The following is a 22745-nucleotide window of genomic DNA, read 5'->3' as shown; positions in this document are numbered from 1 at the left end:
GTTAGTCACTTATTATTAAGTAGTAAACTTTACTTCTGATCCCCGATGTCCCATTTCTGTAGAATTTTGACCTATTTGTATAGAGATTGGGTTAAAATGATATTTCAATGGCTACTTAAATAAAATGCGACATTCACAATTCTCATGCGAACAATATTGTCCGAACCGCACCTTAATGTACATACCTATCTAGTGTCATTAACATGGCTCCTTTCTGTACAGTTCTTACAAAACCAGTGTTGTAAATTCACATAAATTATGTTTATGCCGCACTTTAAACGATCGCGCTTTATATGTTACCTTCCCGTTTATTATGATTGAAGCTTTAACGATAATCGTAAATTAAGATATTTGGTCGTTCTATTTAAAGAATAATATATGTCATGTAAATAAATAAATAAATACGTCAATTTAGCATCAAATTGCGACAGTGAATAGAGGATGGAAATCAATAATAATAAGGGCTAATATTGGTGTTATCGTGATAGAGAAGTATGTGAGTTATGAGATTATGATGCTCGTTGTCATGATGACGGATGCGGGTCGCCACTTAAACCTGTCTCCGACCTTGGGTATCGGACCGGTACGTTATGTAAATGTACAATTACTATTTTGTACACGTCAATACAATTTTTCGTGTATGAGAATGAAGTGGATTACATTGGATACAACATCATTATTTGTAATCATGGCATGAAAATATATTTTCGAGTAAAGCATTGTAACTTAATGTAAATATTTATTGTTGTTAAAAAAAGAGTAAAGTTTTAAGACTAAACATTGAGATACAAAGCACAAGCATTGAAATACAATGTCTACGTGTGTTGTTTGTGAATGCAAAACCACAAATAATTAATAATTACAATAAGGCGAGGTGCTATTCTTGGAGATGTAGGTATGTATATAACTCCAAGAATATCACCTCGCAAATTTATTCACATAAAATGCAATAAAACAATGCAAAGATAAGCGTATTAACATGCAAGGATGCGAGTTGCAGCATCACTTTTATTATTAACAATGCTCGTCACACTTCTTTATAATTATCTAAATGATAATCGCGACGTAGTTCACGTTAAATGTAAACTATATTGTACTATCACGTCGCAAGTTTTTGTCCTATGATATATATATCTTGAATTATATATGAACATTTTTTCTACAATCAAAACATTTCAAATGATTACTACGTGTTTTTTATCTATGACAAAAACGATAAGTTTTATTAAAAAATGTTAAGTACGACAGAGCTCTATCAAGCTGCTTACTGCCCCAATAATTTTATTAAATAAAAAGGATACGAGCAAATTATATGTATTAATGTAACTAATATTGCTTGAGTATTCTATTCTTAAAATTGAATGAAATATTATAAAATTGAATACAAAACTAATGAATAACCATGATTTTGGTGTTTAAGACGGCTGTGTAGGGAACCTAAATTGACCACGCCCAATACAGAGAGATACGCCCCTTACCCCATTTATTCGACCAGAGAAATACACTTATAAAAATAGAAATACGCAATAGCTGCTTTTACGAATATCTCAAGCAAATAATAAAGTTTCATCTTCACTTATTTACTTCGAAATTTGTGTTCAAATTTCGCATGTATATCATTAATTCAATAAAATGTTTAGAAAATAATTTTTAAAATAAATAATCAATCGCAATTCTTGCTTCGCAATTTTGTTCTTCATTTTATAACGAGTACACTTTTCCAGAGTAACACAAACACAAAAAAAAATTCAAGACATTTTCGTACCCCGCAACATTCATTTTAACAACTCGTTTGAGGCAATCTCCATAATTACCGATGAAAAGTAAGCGATAGCCTTTTTATTGGTGGCGTATTTTATTTCTCTAGTGTATTTAGAGGCATTCGTCAATTAGGGGAGTTCTGTCGGTATCTGTTAGTGAGCCAAGTTTCTGTTTGATTTGACGTTTTTACTCTAATGACGCCCGCCCACTGCCTAATGGATGATGGCTCCTCATTTATTGACATTTCACCGCAAGTTATATTCATTGGTATTGATATTTTAATTACGAATTTAGAGTAGAACAAAACAATCGCTATATTCTCAATACAACAATTGTTTCATTCTACTTGTATTGAATTTTTGCACATAAAAAGCTATAATAAATTTACTCAATAAAACGCAATGACCTTTGACCTATTATATAGATACTCTATAAGCGATTACTGAGTTTTACATAAGGCCTGTTGCAATTTCACCCTTCGATTTAAACTATTTTCACTTTACTTGTAATGATGCGTCCTACCACCACGATTAAGGACTAAAAGTAAGCCCTTTTTAATTTCATTACTGATTTCGATGTTTCAGAGAGAGTTATTAGTATATCATTATACAAACTAAATTAGTTTATACAGCTAAAATAATGAACGATTTATTTCAACGTAACACGTGTCTATAGGTGCGTAGAGTAAATTTATTTTTTTTATTTTTATTTTTTTTTATGTCATAGCGGGCAACTGAGCTGGTGGTTCGCCTGATGGTAAACGATCACCACCGCCCATGAACATTCGCAAAGGTAGTGCCTCTGCGAATGCGCTGCTCGCTTTTAGTGGGTAAGGGAAAAGGAACGGATTCATGACAGGAAAGAAGGAATGGACTGGGACGGTTGAGGAAAAGGAAATAGGCCACCGTCATTTATCAAATTCCATATTCACTTTGGTAAACAAAAATATTGCGAATATATTGAACAAAGACAAATGTCAACTGATATCGATATCTTGGCCATTAATGTCATATTAATTGACAAGTCATTGATCCTCGCGTTCCCCTTTCAAATCGTTTAGCTTAATTACGTAGACCTAATGTCGCTCTTCAAATGTTATCATAAACGGAAAATTAATCTGTTTGCGTTTGTAAGCGAAAGATTTTGATTACTGTTTTTTATTTTCTTTCGTAGCTTATACAAAAAATTACCGATAAAGATAGGTGCCGAAGTTGCATATCAAGAATTAATATTAATAATATTTATAATGCAATGTTCGCATTGTAACAAATCATTATATATAAAAATATTATTATACATACCTATTCATCGATCGTTAGTTGTACCGTTTTAATCACAGATAAATAATTAGGTAAGTTCATAGTTATAAACGTAAAAGTCGGCAAAAGTTATCAATGCGTAACAACTATGCCTCTCTCCTAAGTAATCAAGCGGAATGAAATACGTCTTTTTGACACAATGTACTTCAAGATTAATTCCCTTAAAATGATATTGGAACCATAACTAAATAGTGGTTTATTAGTACCCGTTGTATAGCTTTGCAATTTATATTGCTTTTAATGTAATTACTTCGAATATCAGAGCGTTATTGTTAGATTGAACAATAAATGTTATAAATAGGATTGTTGGATTACTGTTTACATAATACTAATAATGCGCAACTATAAAGTATATATTGGTACAAATATTATAAAGTACTAGGTACTAATCGTTTGTTTGTATTATTATTATTATTTTTGGCCCCTCTTCACAATTGACAGCGTTGTATCGGTACATATAAGCTAAAAACTAAACTAAAACTAGCTGTTCGCCCCGGCTTTGCTCAGAGTACATATATAGCCTATGTCACTCAGTGATGTTGCAGCTTTCTAATGGTGAAAGAATTTTAAAATCGGTCCAGTAGTTTTTGAGTTTATCCAATACAAACAAAAATACAAATAAGTCCTCTTTATAATATTAGATCATGGGCAATGTTTATACGCGTGTCTACACAATCGCCGAATACGCGCATTTGACAATATTTCAATTGTGCTAATGCGCTTTTCGGAGCGAAGTCGAAGCCTTCATATATATACTAGCTGCGCCCCGCGGTTTCACCCCCGTAAGTCCGTATCCCGTAGGAATATCGGGATAAAAAATAGATGTTGGCCGATTCTCAGACCTACCCAATATGCTTACCAAATTTCAGAGGAATCGGTCAAGCCGTTTCGGAGGAGTATAGAGACTAACATTGTGACACGAGAATTTTATATATAAGATGTATTACCATAAATTTAGTTCAGAATGTTAAAACTTGTTAGACTAATGTTGAATAATTTCTTTTCAGGAACCTGATTTCAGCAACCTGCTTCTGTTTTAGGTATGTGTCAGTCCATATTCCGTTTTTATATATTAAGTTTAGGTTGTCTGTTAGTTTATTTTTTTTTCAGTCAATAATGATCTATTCAAAACCATTATTATTTTGATGAGAACAGACAGAGAGTATTTTTTACAATACTTACAGCTATTGAATAACATAAAATGCATATTATATAATTATGGCCACACAAGTGTACATATCTACACCTCGACAAAACACAAATTGCAAATACTATTTCATATTTAAATGTCAAGTGATTAATGTAAGTACTTTTTACTCGTTGTGAGGTCTAGAAAGCTAAACATTACACGTATGAGTGCGCCTGCGCTGTTTCGCTATTATATTGTTCTCTGTAGCCATCGAATTGTGTCGACATTAATTTTAGGTAATCATACAATTTCATGGTACAAATATGTTTCAGAAAATAGTTTTGTATCATGGTGTGTATTAACAATTATAGTGATATTATATCCAGGTACATAAAATGTGTATATGGAATCTTGATAAAGTTTGTAATTGTGTTTTTATTGAATATTAGTGTGAAAAATGTTTTATAAAAGCAGTAATGTCCTCGCATATCTATAATATAAAATTGAACATACAGTGCCACTAACTTATCTTTGTAATGTGGTCAGCGTCGCTCACTGCCTTTAGAATAATCATTTTTTTATAGTGTTCGGCATATTTAATAATTAACATTTAGAAAAATAGCAATAAATCACACAAGCACTTGAAGAAAACATCTCATTAGTTAAATTTTCCGCCATCTCGAAGATAAGTTGGTTGCACTGTAGTTTTGACTCTTGCCATTTAGTTATTGACCTCATTGACATAACGGCTGGTGATGTCGACTTGTACAAGAACTAGAAACTAGAAAGGTCCTACCTTGCTGTTAGATATTCAAATGATATTCAAATATTATTTATCTGTCCTTACAGAAAAGTAGGTCAGAGATTATTTCTTAAATTGCTTCATATTCATTTGTGATATTAGTACATACAAATAATATTGAAATTGCAATAGTGTTTATAAGTTGGATTTAATTCTGTTTATATTGATACATTCCTTACGATTCGCTATTAAAATCATTGCAGCATGAACATATCTGAATACGCGTAACATCGCGTGACCGCGCCTTCCGCTTCCGATGCGCAGGAGTCTCCGATTGACTAGACTAGAGTTCGAATGTGCGTAGGCGTTGCGATGTAAATTTAACAGTTATTGTAGTATTATACACTATTTTTTCGACATTTGAGAGTATGTATGAAATATGTTTGTGCATGCATAAAACTAATGTTAATCTTTTCCGTTTGCTTAAAATTAATTCTTACATGTCTGACGACTTTCTATTGGGATACAATTAAGAAAATAATTCCTGACTCGTATATTTTGCTGTATTCGAAGTTCTACTTATTAAAACATTCTGTGTTTCAGTGTGACTACTCACACTGAAACACGGAACAGAACATAACAACACATCTAATCAAATTTTTTAACTAATATTCCCTAACAATATAAATAAATTGTAGTGTTAATAGACACAAACGGTTTCTTTTGATTCTAGATGCCAGAGTATATAATGTATACCTAAAGGTGTTCCTTTTTGCACATCCCATTACCACTTTCCATTAGCGTTAGTGGTTAAACCTTTATCTATGTTACTCCTCAATCTAACAACCTGGTTAGGTATGTACAATGTTTCCACTATTCATTGGACACTTAATTTTCTGGTGTTTGGTTTTTCTTAACAAAATTAAGTTTTTTAATAGATATAAATTGTAGTTGCCTGGATGTGGAGGACTACATAAAGTGATTCATGTTCAATAATAAATGTACAATATATTATGTCTTCAGTTTTATATGTTTAATACAATTTATAAAATATAATGCTTATGGTTGTATGTATTTATTTAATCCTCGTATATGAAATTGATTGTATCGCGTCATGTACATGGGATATTTCATTTTTGAACGATAATAACAAATATGATATTCTAACCGACATTAAGTAATTTGCTCCGACGCGACCGCGACGGGGCGATGACACCTGTTAAAGCATGCCAAACTGTCTGATATATTGTATTACGGCAAATTGCACACTAATTTATTGCGCCTAGCAATATAATGTATCACAAGATATCATTGTTTATTAGTCACGGGCAAAAAAGTAACATTCACACACATTATGTGGAATTTTTGGTTGTATGCTTAATATCGCTTCCGCAAGGAAAAATGATATTTGAGATGTGTGAAGATTGAATGAATTACTTGTATGGTATATTAAATTATTTCGTCTTTGTTTAAACATGTTTTTAAATGGTGCGATAAGTATACATGTTTTTATATGGTGATTTTCCTACTAATAATGCACAGTCGTGAGTTTAAAAGTGAATATATTCCTTTTATTTTATTTATTTTCAATTCCTTTATACACAAGGTATCAATAATAAGGAGCCATTGTCATTTGATACTTGGGATTAATATCAAAAAGCAATAATAAATAGTAGCATGCTGAAAGTGCAATGTGGAAAGTAATTTACAAGCACTTAAAAAAATTGGTCAGCCTTCATAGTCTTTAGTTTACACTCGTAAGAACAAAAGATTCTAGATTTTGTTGTTGTGAATTCGAAAATCCTTCAAATTATAAAAGTAGTTCTAGGCCAGATAGGTCGACGATTCGCGTTGGATGTTTGCCAAACATTCATATAGATTCATCTTTACGCACATGACGCTTGAGGAAAGCTTTGCGGACGGTAACGGCCAAGGACCCTGTATCTAATGATATCACAACGTCAATAAAAATAACTGTTTATAAGACTTGACATTCCCTCATCGATTGGCTTTTCACTTTAAGGGAGGCGCGCGAAATGGTGGTAGGTTAAAACAATTTGTCTATAGAAGTACTACTTTTACTAGTTGTAACGAAACGTCTTTGTTACAACTGCAAGGGAATAGAGTGAAAGCGCGTTAAAATCTATTATTTCTCATCAAACTTTCTATTTAGTCATCTTTTTTTATTTGTATTTATCGTTCTAATCAAAGTCATAATCATGTATAATTTTTCCTAACAAAAGAGGATTGTGAGGTGTGAAGCGAGGAGAGTGTTAGGTTGTGATTTGCGAAGCACCGCACGAGTTGTCGCACCGGGCAGCGGCCAGCGAAAGCCAAACTGAAATCTACTCTAGAGCATTTTCCACAGAAATCTGAAAAAAATGAACCAAACTATAATCCTCACCTAGTTAATCCTATATTTAAAACATTTTCGCTAGTTTGAAATAGTTGTAATTAGTTGAATTTAGTTTCAACTAGCTTTAAAAAATGAACGTTCTAACGACAAACTGGTTTTAATGGAAACATCAAAACAATGTGACATTTTTAATCAAGGTACGCTAACTTTTATATAGGAAAAGTGAAGATTAAACATAATTTAATGATTTGTATTTATAAATACACATATATACAAAGTGTGTATTCCTATAATTTTCTATATTTAATAAGTTTATTGGCATTGGTTCGGTTTAAATTAGCGTAAATATAATAAACACAATCTTATAAATATAAACCACTTTTATTTACCACGCTTCTAAAATAGTGTTAACTATTGTTTAAGGATACTTTTTTGTCCTAAGTGTTTTATTTCGCAATGTATTAGCGGGTCATCTAAATGGACATATTGCTTAAGTCGGTAAAACTGTATGCGATAGGTACTGAAAATTGATTCTTCAAACATCTCTAGTTAAATGCTGATGTAATGAAATGTATCTGATGTCTAGTTACTCGTACTTTAAACAGGGCCAATTCTAGATTGATACAAATTCTTGCTATTTAAACGTTTAGGTGTACATATCATATTCCTTTACAGTCATACTGGATTATGAATGCGTTTTTCATACAAAACGTTATTATTACTAATTAATATGCATAACAGACAACAGAAAGCGAGGACATCCCGGATTTACTTAACGCGTAATTATAATTTGATTGTAATTATAATTTGATAATATTAAGGTAAGGGTTAAAAGAAACCAATACACTCATCCAGAAAATAGTGTACATAGATTATACTCTGGATTAATCAGAGACAGGGATTGGCGAAATAGAATCTGCTAGTTTTAGTAAAAACATTGTCCGTTACCTCTTCATTCAAAATTGATGATGTAGGGCATCATCGAAAATAATTTTTTTATTCTACAAATATAATACATTTGTTTCTTAAAAATGCCCTAGTAACAACTAACTACAAATAATATCAGAAAAAAAATAGTTAAAAATTTAAAAAAAAAGACGATAGTCCGTGCAATGAATGGGTGCCTTTTGATAACTATCTGTAAAATTATTAATAATAATGAATCGTATGCAAGAAAATGTCTTAACAATCCGTCAATAATTTTCTTAATATGCTACATATATGGCTGACTTTCCGTGTTAAAGGTCACACGTCAAAATAATATTAGTATTCTGATTTCATGCTTCTAAAGTAGTGACGTCACTATTTTATGAAGATAAGCGTAGAACATTAGTTACGGACACGTACGGGGTTTGAATGAATATTGAATAGAATATGTTTGAATAGAGAATGTTTTTGCCGAGATAAAGTCTGTAAGAATGAATATGCATTTTTTTCACTTTCAATGTCATTCGTAACGGCTTTTATGACTTATAAAGAGTTATTTGTAGCAATTATACTATTGTTATAATATTAAACAATTATTATGATATAATAGGTACACAGTACTATTATTATTGATTAACTGTAATAATCGCTAGCATTTTCATTTGCACTTGTTATTATTTTATATAGACGAGAAGATGTTTATATATAGATGTTACTGATTAATTATTGAAAGGAAATGAATCGAATCTGAATCTAATAAACTTTTAAAACTAACCTGAGAATTTTACAATTTTATAATTCTAGAGATCGTAACTGTTCAATACCACTTACGATATTAATTATTTAATAATATTTATTCTATTCTATCGTGTGTTATTTCTAACGTATGAACACAGCTCCAAAAGAGGCGCGATACCTGAATCAAAATCATTGATTAGTTAAAGTATGCCACCAATATAAAGGCATGACAGTCGGTCAGTCGCGCGATGCATGCTAAAACAGCTCCGTCACTTCTAGTTTCACGGATGTGAACATGTAAAACGATCTTTATCAATGTCACGCCACGGGAATTCGGAGAAAACACCGAAAATAGGGAAATCCAATTTAAATTCACTGTTGTGCAACTCTCACACTCATTGAGGAGTAAAAATTCGCTTTGGTATGGAAGGAATGTGCTAAACTGCTTGCATTATGTTTTCTGTATTTCATAGATCTTTCTGGTTTCGCGGTGTAAATTATTGTGCAGAGTTAATTAGCAATTGACATTCAGTAAATCTCTAAATGATTTCTCAGAAATACAAGCTGTGAATACGATTTATTATATACTTATTTTGTAAATAGCCTGAGACTTTTTAACTGACCCATGATCAAAGTTCCCAACAGAAGATTTTAGTATATAATATTTAAGTATGTACTTAAAACTTACATAATATTTTTCTTGCTATTATTTAAAAATAGATTTTTATGTTCTATATCAAATTTAAATTGCCATGTTTTTTGTGAAGAATTTTTGGAGCTATTATTCCAATTGAGATGCCTGGACATATAGTCGGGGTTACTAGAAAGTGTAATAACACTTTCTATATTATTGCCTAGTTTATTATTACATATTATAAAATAATAATAAATAAATGCAAGAACCCGTTAAACCGTGTCGTGGTTATCTATACAATAACTAAGAAGAACCACACGAAAGTTCTCAGGCTCACTGACCTTGAAATTTTTTCTCGTATCATATTGTTTTCTAGGTAAAGGTCAGTGTAATATGTCCTAACAAAATAATATACATTTAATTGCATTTGTATATCATTACGTGAAGGTTTTTTGAACGATAAAAAATACGACTTTGAATAAATATTAGCGTCACTTGAAAGGTAGTCACGTACTATACGTTAATAAGCCTTTTGTTATTTAACATTGTTATATTATAGTATCATTTTAGTTTATTTTATAAACAATAATAGGAAAAAGCACATTTTCTCAAAAATTTGTACTTTATGTTTTTTTCTTTATTATTTTCTGAAGAGCGCTACATTTCTAAACGTGAAACTATTTCGATTTTTAAATTAACATTAAATTGGAGGAAAGTGTTTTAAAAATGCACTTGGACTTCTAAAACAGTCAAACAAAATGGAAAAGAGTTTGCTGAAAGAACCTCATTTCCGTTCGCGACTTGCTCAATACATTTCATTTAAATACTTTCTTCGTCGTCTAAATGCTGAGTGGTTTTAATTTCTCACATCATCCTCTCATGCGGTTAGAACAAAGAAAAGCTTTCTTCCACACTCTAGACTTATCTTCTATGAAAATGAATGCAGCCGCGTAACGTTTATCGATGAGGCCTCATATGCGATCATTGGACATACATTGAATAAATATATTAAAAGGCAAAATAATAAAAACTTATATATATAATGAATCTTTTGAACTTAACCTAGAACGGGTGCCTGTTATAAAATTTCTGTAATATTCTTGTAATTTGATAAGAAATAAATTTATTTTATTATTATGTAGCATTTAACTTATTATTATTCCGAAAAATGCATATGCAGTACATTTTTGAACATAATATTATCATTGATGAATTACAATATTTAATATTGAATTCTTTGTCAAGTATCGAGCGATGTACTGGTAATCATTTACCTACAGAGGTCTTCACAGATCTCATTGTCTCAATGCCCTTATACACGTTCGTAAGCTGTATGGGTAGTTTATATTTGCTTGTATGTGTGCGTATGTGAGAATCCTGTCGCCACTCCTCGCATCGGGACAGTTAACCCACAACAATTTAGTCATTAACTACCTCGTAGGTAGGTTGGTAATTTGTCTCTTTCCTCCTTTTTATAATCTGGAAAGCAATTTTGTACGCATGGAGTTAATGTTACGGCACGATTTGTATTCTTAACGTTCACGACATAATTGTGTGTGATATGTTATTATGTACACGAGCACGTGTAGCTGTGGATAAGTAGACGCAGTTATGTACGAACTGTTACATTTGCTTATTCATTTATTATTGTTGTGCCAATATGTTAATTAATCATCGAAATTAATTAATTGCAGCGAATACGAATACGAGAATATTCATTTTTAACGTTTATAAGAAACAATTCCAGGTATTGTTATTGTGCTACGAATCTACATTTTGGTATAAATATAAAGGTTCTGACCGTTATGTTCTGTTGCTATATAGTTGAATTATTTTATATTATACAGAGTGAAAAAATCGCCACTTAATGTTGTAAAAAATTATTCTACTTAAATAAGGGGCGATTTTATTGTCCTTGTTCTTAGAACGCAACCTACAAATATAGTAAGATTTGACCCAAATTTGTGAGATCCTGATATAAAGACGCTTAATTAGAACATATAAAATATATGCAATGGTTGTTTTATTCGAAATAACTCTTAACTAAGAATTGTATTGTCATTTGATATAATTCAATAGAAATATTGATTAATCTCCCTACGATTTCGTCTTTGACTCAAATTCGGGAATCTTATTTTAAATCCCGTATAATTGTACTAGCTGTTGCTGTTGTTCGAGTTGTAAATCTAAAATATTGTTGATAACACCTAACAAACAATATTATTAAAATCTGTTCAGCCGTTTAGGAGTAATTCAATGACAATGTGTATATGTTGCAAGTAAGAAATATATGTAAAAAAGGAATTCAAATTTGAAATTTAATTATAAACCGACTAACTAAGAAGTGAAGCGTGAACAATAATTTTTACGGTACAAAATTTTGTTACCTTTTGTTCATTAAAAGTTGATTTCCTTAATGAGCGTTTAGTTTCGATAAAGCTTATCATTTTACCTTAATGAGTACTTTCTCATATTTGTAACTGCACAAAAATTTATTGTTTCATAATTCTAACTAGTTTAAAATAGATTAGTATTTCATTTATGGTAATTAAGATATGTACAGAAACAAATTGTTTTCTTGTTATTTATACTTTATTTGACATTTTTAATTGTGATTTATACGTTATTTAAGAAAAGAAGACGGTAGGTACGCATTGTTAAATTTCCATTCGACTACCTATACTTTTGATAGGCATGCTTTCTTCTACCTACGTTCTAGCTTATATCCGACTAAATTATCAAGTAGTGTGCATAATATTATATGAATTGTAATTTGTTGTAAAATCATTATATTATGTATTTTCTGTGGTCAGGTGCAGTCTGCGAGGAGGTGGAGTCGAAAAAATCCATTTAATTGTAATACTATTAATTGTATACACTATGTTACAGATCACAATATGTCGAGAAATTAATATCAATCTTTTACAAACATCATTACGATGCCCCGTAGTTTCCTTGCAGGAAATAAACCCTCAAGCACATGGGTATAATCCAATAATAGTTAATCCGTCCGTCAATAACAATACTCCTGGCCCAATTTTTACCACCGTGACCTATCCCGATTGAGACAAGTCAATTGGGACGGAGACATATTTTACAACGTTTGCGCGCCAACATGTGTAACACTAGAATCACTCGATCTGTAGTCTATAGGTCCGATGCTATGCAAAGACCATAGTACAATATCAATCAGATCGTCCTTGCATACAAGGCGTTTAATTTTCTTTTAAAATGTATTCATACTTTATAGTCTGATGTATGTAGGTTACTTGAACAATGATGCACGAGTACGAGCGCATAGACGCAGGACGCAGTTTGTCATTTAGTTCGCGTCGATTAATTCGTAACAAGCGAGTGACATCAACAAAGAACTACATTTTATTTATGATGTTTTTATCTGAGAATTATCATATTGTGTATTTATAATAAATATTTATTTTATTCGTTACATACGTATATCGTATTGTTAAAAAAAATGGTTATTAAATATTCTGCATACCGCACAATTTGTTTTACTATGTGTCGTAGTATTATAACAATTAGTATATTAAGGCGTAGGCGTAAACACGATTTACCTAATGACTACAATTTTTTGTAACGAAATTCATTTATAACCCTCATATTTTGTAATAGGTCCTAGTAGCCTCTATATTGAATATGATAGTTTTACAATATCAAATGTCACCAAGAAGTAACCTATTATTAGCATAGTTCGTATCTCAAAAAATCATCAGCAAACAATTGCGACAAAGACACAATGCAATATTTATCTTAATTAGAACGTGGATCTTACCCAGTTTCAATAATAAGCGATGGTTCTATCGCATGCGATATTCAATGTATAAGATCACTTCTGTACAGAAAAACTGTACCATTTCCCACCGGAGATTTTCCATGTTATTGTTTAGACACGTTATCTAGCTGTTGTTATGTGACACTTTACGTAAACTACGCAGAAATAGTTGTAATTCAATATTAACTGTTTTTAGCATAAATGATATAAGTATCATGTGTAATATATTGTATGTTTGGTATTGTTTTCCAATATATTCTGCATATAAAGATGTACTTTTTTGACATTGTTTCAAATATTACCGTTGTTTTCGTGAACAAAGATTTTCCCGAAAAAATATTTGATTTCGAAGCGTGCCGTGGAAAATGGGAGTTGTTAGTATGAGAATGTCGAATTTTGACCACAGGGCTTTTAAATTATGAATAAATATTATTCAACTCAATGATAGAGACAAGAGCATTGCGTTTGCGTAATTTCCTACGAGCCAAATACATACAAGTACTATCAAACACATCTCATTAATGACAGCGCATCACTGTCTATATAATGCATGGCGGATTCACGCTTAGCGACTACCATGGTGGGTATTTATTTTATTTATAATATACCACAGTGAATAGACGGCTAATGGAGGCTGTGATCAAGATGTTATCAGATCTGTAGTTTCTTTGTTTATCTCCGTGTTGAATGAGTAAGGTGATCATTGCGTGCTACTATCGTTTATGTAGCCTTAGTGCTTACTCGTTTCATTTTTCATAACACAAAGGCCGTTTGTTTGAAATATTTAGTAATCGAGCGGTAAAATGAAAGCAGAGTGAATTGTCTTATTTTGATACATATTATCTCTTGTGAAATAGCATGTGATAGATCAATACATAAAAAAGTTCTTACGTAGCAAATAACTATTCAGAAATGCATATGTTGTTTTACAGGCATTATTATCAAATTAATAATACAGGTTTTAATTTAGTTTTAAAGTTACCAAAGCTCCCGTCATGAGAGGAGGAAAGAGGTATTGTGCAAGTCTTGGGCCCCATTTAGTAGGAGTGAGGAAAGCGAATGCATTCAATAACATTAATGCACCGCTGCATATGCATACAAGCGAATAATGAAAATTATGAAGTACGTAACGACGATGCTGTGTAATAATAATATTACATACTTTCAATACTATGTAATTTTTCATTTGCTTAACGCGTAATGCAATGTTCCTCGGTATGATTCTAATGTTACTTTCATTATGATTTATGCATGCTTTATAACTTATCTTATACCTTTAAACGAGCAATTCTTGTATATATATATATATATATATATATATATATATATATATATATATATATATATATAATTGGAATCTCGGAATCGGCTCCAACGATTTTCATGAAATTTAGTATATAGGGGGTTTCGGGGGCGATAAATCGATCTAGCTAGGAATTTTTTTTAGAAAATGTCATATTCGTGTTTTATTCGTGTTTTTTTTTCCTGACATCTATTGGTGAATAATAATACTATTTTGCTTCGTAGATAGCTGGATAACTGAAATAACACATAGGCACTTTTTATACCGATATTCCTACGGGATACGGTTACGCAGCACGCTTACGCGGTTTCGACCGCGGGTCACAGCTAGTTAAATAATAAATTTAAGTCAGTTTCTATAATGATCCGAAAGGTGTGTCTAATCACAATTAATTAGGATATTAAGTTGCGTAGTAGAACCTAGATTTTTTACATGCAAGTGTTACACGTGGATGCATCTGATAATATATCAAATTTATTACGTTTCATTCGTTGCCTTAGATCATACCATATTTTCATGTTTTTTTTTATAATTTCCTTTATCTTTATAATTGTCATGAAATGAATGCATTTGTAAATTCTCTGTTTACACTGCTTTCCACTGTACGACATGCTTCTCAACAGCACAACGAAAAAGGGGTACATTATTGTGTTTTATTGTTATTTGTTTCGTAAAATTGGGAATGTCAAATCAGACATTGTTACCCATATCAAAATATAAAAACCATCGTTCGTCCGATTTCCAATACAATATAAAAACACAAAGCTCCGTCAAAATGTTCGCTGAATTTGTGGAACACACTCGACGTACTTCAGGCTTGCATGCAAACGATACAGAGGAAACAAAAAGACTCCAATTATCCAATTTGTAGCACGATATGAAGCCTTCGTTAATTTATATAAGTTTCCAGCACACCGACCTTAATTAATGTCATCGTTGGAATACAATTAAAACATCCATTTACTCCTAACGATATAAAGTTTATCACACTTTTTATCTTCTACGTTTGATAAGATTGAGGTTGGATAAATGCGGTTGCTGTGTTTTAGACTATGAAAAATATGTACATTGTTCTGATTTCGTTGTAATAAGGCTTACTTCAGGCTGAAATCAAATAACTTTTTTATAGCGCACATAAAAGAATATGTAACTACTCATGTTTACACCAGTTTAATCGTGCATTTTTTATGTAGCTATAGATTATCTTGAATATTTTTGAAAAGGAAAATAAATTTCATAGAGGAAAGTAAGAAAGGGATACAAATTGTGACAATAGTTTTTTACCTATGTTTTAACTTTTTCTGTAAGAAAATGAAAAATTTGTTGAAATAAATAAATAATAAAAAATGAGTAAATTATTCATGCCATGTTTTTCATCAATCGCGTTTTATTTTTATCTTCGGATAACAATCGGAGAATTTCTTTTTACCAGCAGATTTTGACTAAGAACTTAAAAACATCTCTTGGGCGCTCTATAAAAACACCTGTCTGGAAAAATTATGAGCACTGCCGCAACCCTTTGGAGAATAATACATTAAAAAATTTGCATTGTCATCATGCCAACAAATATTTACACACTTCAATTAGAGCATCCTTTTTAAATCCGACATCGGCTGTATAAAATGCATTTGCATTGCCTGACAAGATTTTTAATAAAATAGGTCATATATCGCAAATTGTTTTTATTCCACAGTATACGTAGCGTAAAATGTTAGCATTAAATACATATACATTGCCGAACTATTATGTCCATGTGAATTATAACCTGAAAGAGAGCCTTCGTGTTATTATTAATAAGTAGGTGTCGTCCCGAGTTCGCCCTTGGTACGTTTTTTCTCTGCATAAGAACCAAAAATATTAGCCGATTTGGTATACTCGTTCTCGAGCTTTTCGCTTAGCATTTGGGGATTCATTTATGTATATACTAGCTGTAAACTGCTGCATCACTTGCGTGGTACCCGGGTAAATAGTAGCCTATGTGCTAATCCAAACTATAATAATCTATCTCTGTATCAAATTTCGTTAAAATACGATAAGCTGTTTTCGCACGAAAGAGTAACAAAAATCCTAACATCCATTCATACTTACAAACTTTTGCGTGTATAATGTTAATAGGATATAGATTATTGTTGATTTTATGAGGAATTATTACTTTGTAGGACTTGTAAGTGCCGAAACAGAAAACATACATTAATTTTATGAGAAATAGAACGGTTCTAGAAGGAATGCAAGCATACTTGGTCCAAGCGATCTAAATCTAAGATCAGAGTGAAGGGAATAACTAGATCATTATTTACTATGTAAATCGTGGGAACATTTTCCAGACGTGCGTACTGCGTATTGGTTGTAATTATACAAATTTTGAAATCAATATCAATTTAAATAGTTTGAATTTTAAGTTTTAAACAGTTGAATAGCTTTGCTTTATATATCTAACTATTTTATAAGTTTTAGTTGGATTTGTATTTGAAGACAAGAATACCAACTAATTACAGTTACTATTTTATGCAATATTATAGTATAATAATAGCTTTTATATTGTTATGAAGTTTCTAGCTTTCGTGTAAACTAACGGATAAAACTTTCAAAAGTTAGAATAATTTAACAACCCTAACCTAAATTAAAACAATTGATACACAATTTATAATTTAATTATAGTATTTATTAAGTATTAAATCTCAAAAGAATAGCTCAATATTTTATTGTGTCGGTACTAAATATTATAAAAAACGCAAGTGAAATAGTTTTGAAAAATTGTACGCCAAAGTTTTTATAATAAGGCAATACCTATTTACGATTTCTGCGTGTATTACATGAATATTACATTGCGTAATTTTATTTTATTGCTGATTTACGATTAAATGTAGTAGAGCGTATCGCAAAGTACTTTGCACCTCGTGAATCTAGTAATATGTAACCACAACAATATGCTTATGTAGGTACTACTTTTTCCACATTTTGTAGAATTAAATATTTTTTTCTAAGTTACAACAAAATAAATGTTCGAAGACAATATGATATATTATTCATACTGTTATCAGTAACAACATGTAAATATTTTCAAATTTTGTAATTGCTTATGATTAACGAATCGATAAAGTTAGAAAAGCTTGTATGTAGGTATTCACCGATGCAGAAATAACTTTCTTGTCTATAATATATGAAGAGTTTACAATATGTCGCAGAATTTTCCATTTTCTCTATCCATCCCTCGTGCTGATATACTCGCTATCTACACTAATATTATAAAGAGGAAAACTTTGTTTGTTTGGTTGTAATGAATAGGCTCAAAAACTACTGGACCGATTTTGAAAATTCTTTCACCATTCGAAAGCTACATTATCCACGAGTAACATAGACTATATTTTATTTTGGAAAAAATAGGGTTCCTTAACATATCTTTATTGAAACATCCAAACCAGTATACCTATAAAGCTGAAGGGTTAGTTAGTTCGTTTGATATTATTTAAACTCAAATAAATAACTCTAATCGCAATAATTGTCTTGTATGTGGTAGTCGAGCACGCTTCGGCACGAATTGGGCCAGCTCGCACCGGGGAAGTACCACACCCCTACAGAAGACCGGCGTGAAATAGCATACTGCTGTGTTTCGTTCGGTGAGTGGGGGAGCCGGAGGCCCATATCCTCTTCCTTACCCTTCCCAGTCCTTTCCTTTATTCCTCTCTTCAAACCTTTCCTAATCCCGTTCCAACTTGCAGTCGGCAATCCATTTGTAGAGGCGTAAGATCTGCATTGGACCTTACGCCTCTCCAAATGTTCATGGGCGGTGGTAGCGCTTACCATCAGGCGACCCACCAGCTCCATTGTCGACGATGACATAAAAAAAAAAAAAAAAAAATTCAGATATTCAACTCGACAGCTATATATAATAAAGCTGAAGAGTTTGTTCGTTTGTTTGTTTGAACGTGCTTATCTCAGGAACTACTGGTCCGTTTTGAATTCTTTCAGTTTTAGATGCCCTACAATAAAAGTATTGAGGGAGAATTTAGGCTTTATGTGTACCACAGGCGAAGCCGGGGCGGACAGCTAGTATTATATATATGAATATTATAGAGTTATGTTTAGATGTGTTGATTTAATTTGTGTGCAATTTTACTACAATGTCATGAATCACGATCATGTATTTCTAGTTATCTATTGCACGCGCACATAACGTGACCTTTCTATTAATTAACACATAAAATAACCATTTTATTTGATGAGCAAGTACATTTTACGAAAATAGCATTTTTGCAAATATATAACGTCATGGCTTTTCAAGTTTTATTTGCAGGTTCTTTAATCTATTAGAATGTCACGTAACAAACATTTTCATTGTGTTCTCCATTAAATATGCACGTTGATTTCTATGACTTGAGAATTTAGATATTTATACCAACGTATTTATTTAAATAATATATTGTTACACTAAAGCTTTTAATTTGTGTGTCTCATACAGATGATTTATCGGAATATTGACATTATTATATAACGATAAAATTGAAACTATAATAAAATCACCATAAGTGTTTAATTTATTCTAAATGTCTAACTTTCAAAGCACTGACTTTGATTACCTATTTATTCAGTGCTTTGATTCAAACTTTTAGAAACTACGCTTCTACAGAAGAACCGATGGCGTCAAATTTATAAGATCCACTATTTGAATAGGAATACAATTTTATATATATATACATATATATATGTAAGAAGTAATAATGTTATAATAGTGATTTCAGAAATTTAACTTTGACCTCACATTAAACTAGTCTGACAAATAACAAAGTTTCGTTATAACGAATAAAAATTCCTATACAAAAGTGAGCGATGAATGAGAAAAGCTTCGTAGCACTAAGAGTAAGCTATACAACAGTCCGTTATTGTGCTAACATTATCCGTTTCCTTGATATTTTAACTCTTTGAACTGCTTTATTATTAAATGTCACATTTGTTATTATTTTATATTTCACTTCTTTAGGTATGCCTATATGTTTAGTATTAATGTTATAACGATTACGAATGTAGAATAAAATACGACGCATTTTGATGTACCTTATTACATAAATTTTTCTTTCTTTGACGTACAAAGTTGATGCATATATATAACATTTCAATTCTCGGCTCTATAAAATGAAGATTCATCTTCTGAATTATAATGACGCACGTTTACATGTTAACAAGTACACGAATTCAGTCCATTATTATAAAATCATAAGTATGAGGACCAAACACTAACATAAACATGATTCTTCAATTTGAATTATTTTAATTAAGGCTTTAAATTTGGGTCTACAACTCTATAATCGTATTTTGCGCTTTACATTGGCCCTTATCGCCGAAGATGCTGAGCTGGTTCGGTCAGCAGTCAGCGATACCCCCGTCCCGGGCGCAGGCCGCAGACCGCAAGCTAATTAGTGATAATGTTGCAGCGTCAGCGGGTGGGCGCGCGCGCGGTGGCGTCGCCGCTGGCGTGTGGCGTGCGCGCGCGACTGTAAACGCTCCCCGACGCCGGACCATGCGCGCAGTGCCGCCACGCCGCGCCGGCCGACCGCGCGCACCATGCTCAACATGAAACTTAAGGAACGCCTCGCGCTCGCCGTCAGCGCCTTCCTCGTCCTCTTCACGCTCATGCTCATCGTGGACCTCCAGATGGACTATGGCATCTCTGGACACAGAGTCCCGTTGCACGGCAGAGTCAAAATTGGAGATGAAACGGATAAAGGACATTCTGCGTACATTGAATTTCGGAAGCGGTTCCTGCAGAAAAGGTGAGTTGTGATTGTGTTTTTTTTTAGTGTTCGGGATATTGTAATTAAAAGTTTAAGTATTATTCAAATTTATTAATTTATTGACGGCTAGTTTAATACCCCGCAATTAATTTAAATTTGAATGAAAATTCTCAAATAGGTGTAAATGTTTAATACCTTAATTAGCTAGTTACATTCGATTTCTGTGTTGGTACTGACCGTTGTTTATAATTTTGTTTAGTTCAAGGAATGTCAACCTCTCTGACGAATATTCCTTTAATAACATACATATGTTATCTCCCGTTATCACATGTTTACCAGTTTGACAGCGTCTTTGAAGATAACATAATTCATAGTTTCTCGATGTGTAAACAAAATTTCCAGTTCTATTAAGTAATTGATATTTACAGCTAATTATTTTTTAATATTTTGTTAAATAGCTCTATATTTCACAATAATGACTTTTATAAATTATTTCGATATTAACACGAACAGCAATGCTTTTATGTAAATAATAATAGTATATTAAACCAATCTATAATTTGATTAAAAATATATCAAATTGCGTTTATGAAAAATTTATCTGAAACCGTTATTTATTGTTTTTAGAAATTATAAAAATGAAATTATCTTAAGGTTTCTGAACATTATCAATAATTAAATAATGCTCGAAGTTCAGAACAAGTTCTTTCTTTTTAATTTTTTTTGGAGAATATTTATGTTTAATAATGGTTAATTGGTAGGTACTTACTTCATATCTAAAAGATATCGCTACTATAACCAGCTGTTCAGAATTATTCGTTATTACATATAATAGCAATGAACTGTGTACAGTCGTGATTTCTTATCATAGTGTTAGGTTCATTTCATTCTTTCTATTATTCACATTATTTGTTAAAATGTTTGGAAGAGTAACATGTTGCAAATCATTTTTAGCAAAATAGATGTTTGAGGCGCTGTATAAACTCATTTATTCAAATTTTACACATATTTTTTAACTAATGTGATGAAGGATGGTATCTATTGACTTATTGTATCGAATAAGTTAGAACAAACGATTTCAGTTTTAGATAAAAAAAGATTCGCTTTAAGGTTAATAAAAAGCAAAGAATAATTTTTAAAACTAGCTTTTATATTAAAACTAGCTTTCCGCCCACGACTTGGACTGCGTAGTCAAAGAAAAATACAGTCCTGGTGTTTTATCCGTATAATTTCCGTTTCCATGGGATTTCCCGTATAGAAACTTATCCTATGTCCTTTGTCGTGACTCAAGCTATCTTTGTACTAAATTTCTTCAAATCAAGTCAGTTGTATTCTTTAGGCACGAGGAAGACAGAGACTGACAGAAATACGGACAGAGTTATTTTATATGTATTTGATATATTAATGTAGGGATTATTCACATTTTACGATTTATTAAAAAATGAAAATATTTGTCCGGACAATTATTATTATTGTTAATTTTCATTCATCTTTTCCCTTGTAAGGTATATTTGTAGTCATTTAATAAACAATCAAAAAAATAGACGAGAGACTTTTAAAATAAAAAACAAAAGTTTTTTTTATTGTAGAAATATTTTTAAAAATTCGGCACAGATAATGATAGTAATTTTGGTCTCTGCACTCATCACTATCGAAAATTATCATAAACCCAATACCATGTTTTCGATACTCTTATCTGTAGATAGCGATACATGTTGAGCACGAAAAAGGTTCGTATATCAAAATATCATATAATATTTAAATATTATACATATACTAATCTTACTCAATTTTATAGGTAAAACATGTCATTTTTGCTCGGAATAAGGTAGTATATTATGCAGTATGCTTATTTTTTATTTATATTGTAGCTAATATTTTACGGTTAAAGACAGTTATTTCTCTAAAGATTAATTAATATTTTGTTTCTAAAAATCGTATATTCTGCGCCATTTTTGACGTTATTGGTATTTCGAACGAATGCATAATAAGTTAAGAAATAATTTTGTTGAATAAGTTTGTATCTAAATTTGGTGACGGAGTCAGTCAAGTCAGAAAATACCTAAGTAAATCAACCCGAAAATCCGCACCGTAAATACACAAGTAAATCAACCCGCAAAATCGTGTAGGCGTTAATTGTGGATATCGGATAAGTAACGAAAATCGAATGATAGTTTGCATAAACATTCTTGTATTTTCCGATAGTCGATAAATAAGTTGATGGCGGTGGGTAATGGCATATGTGCAGTACATATAGGAACGCCTAAGCTTCGGCACGAATTGGGCCAGCTCGCACCGGGGAAGTACCACACCC

General features: G+C 31.7%; 1 protein-coding gene across 2 annotated transcripts in view; it reads left to right on the top strand.

Moving 5' to 3' along the window:
* Positions 1-22745, top strand: part of LOC119832233 (extracellular serine/threonine protein CG31145) — a 56339-nt gene that overhangs the window by 12750 nt on the left and 20844 nt on the right. For both annotated transcript variants that reach the window (XM_038355886.1, XM_038355887.1), the window contains exons 2-3: positions 4088-4120; positions 20132-20470. In XM_038355886.1, coding sequence (XP_038211814.1) covers positions 4088-4120; positions 20132-20470 — 372 coding nt within the window. The remainder of the gene's footprint in view (positions 1-4087; positions 4121-20131; positions 20471-22745) is intronic.

The sequence above is a fragment of the Zerene cesonia genome, chromosome 15 (assembly GCF_012273895.1).
Source record: "Zerene cesonia ecotype Mississippi chromosome 15, Zerene_cesonia_1.1, whole genome shotgun sequence".
NCBI classification, from domain to species: Eukaryota; Metazoa; Arthropoda; class Insecta; order Lepidoptera; family Pieridae; genus Zerene; species Zerene cesonia.
This window is presented reverse-complemented; position numbering and strand designations above follow the sequence as displayed.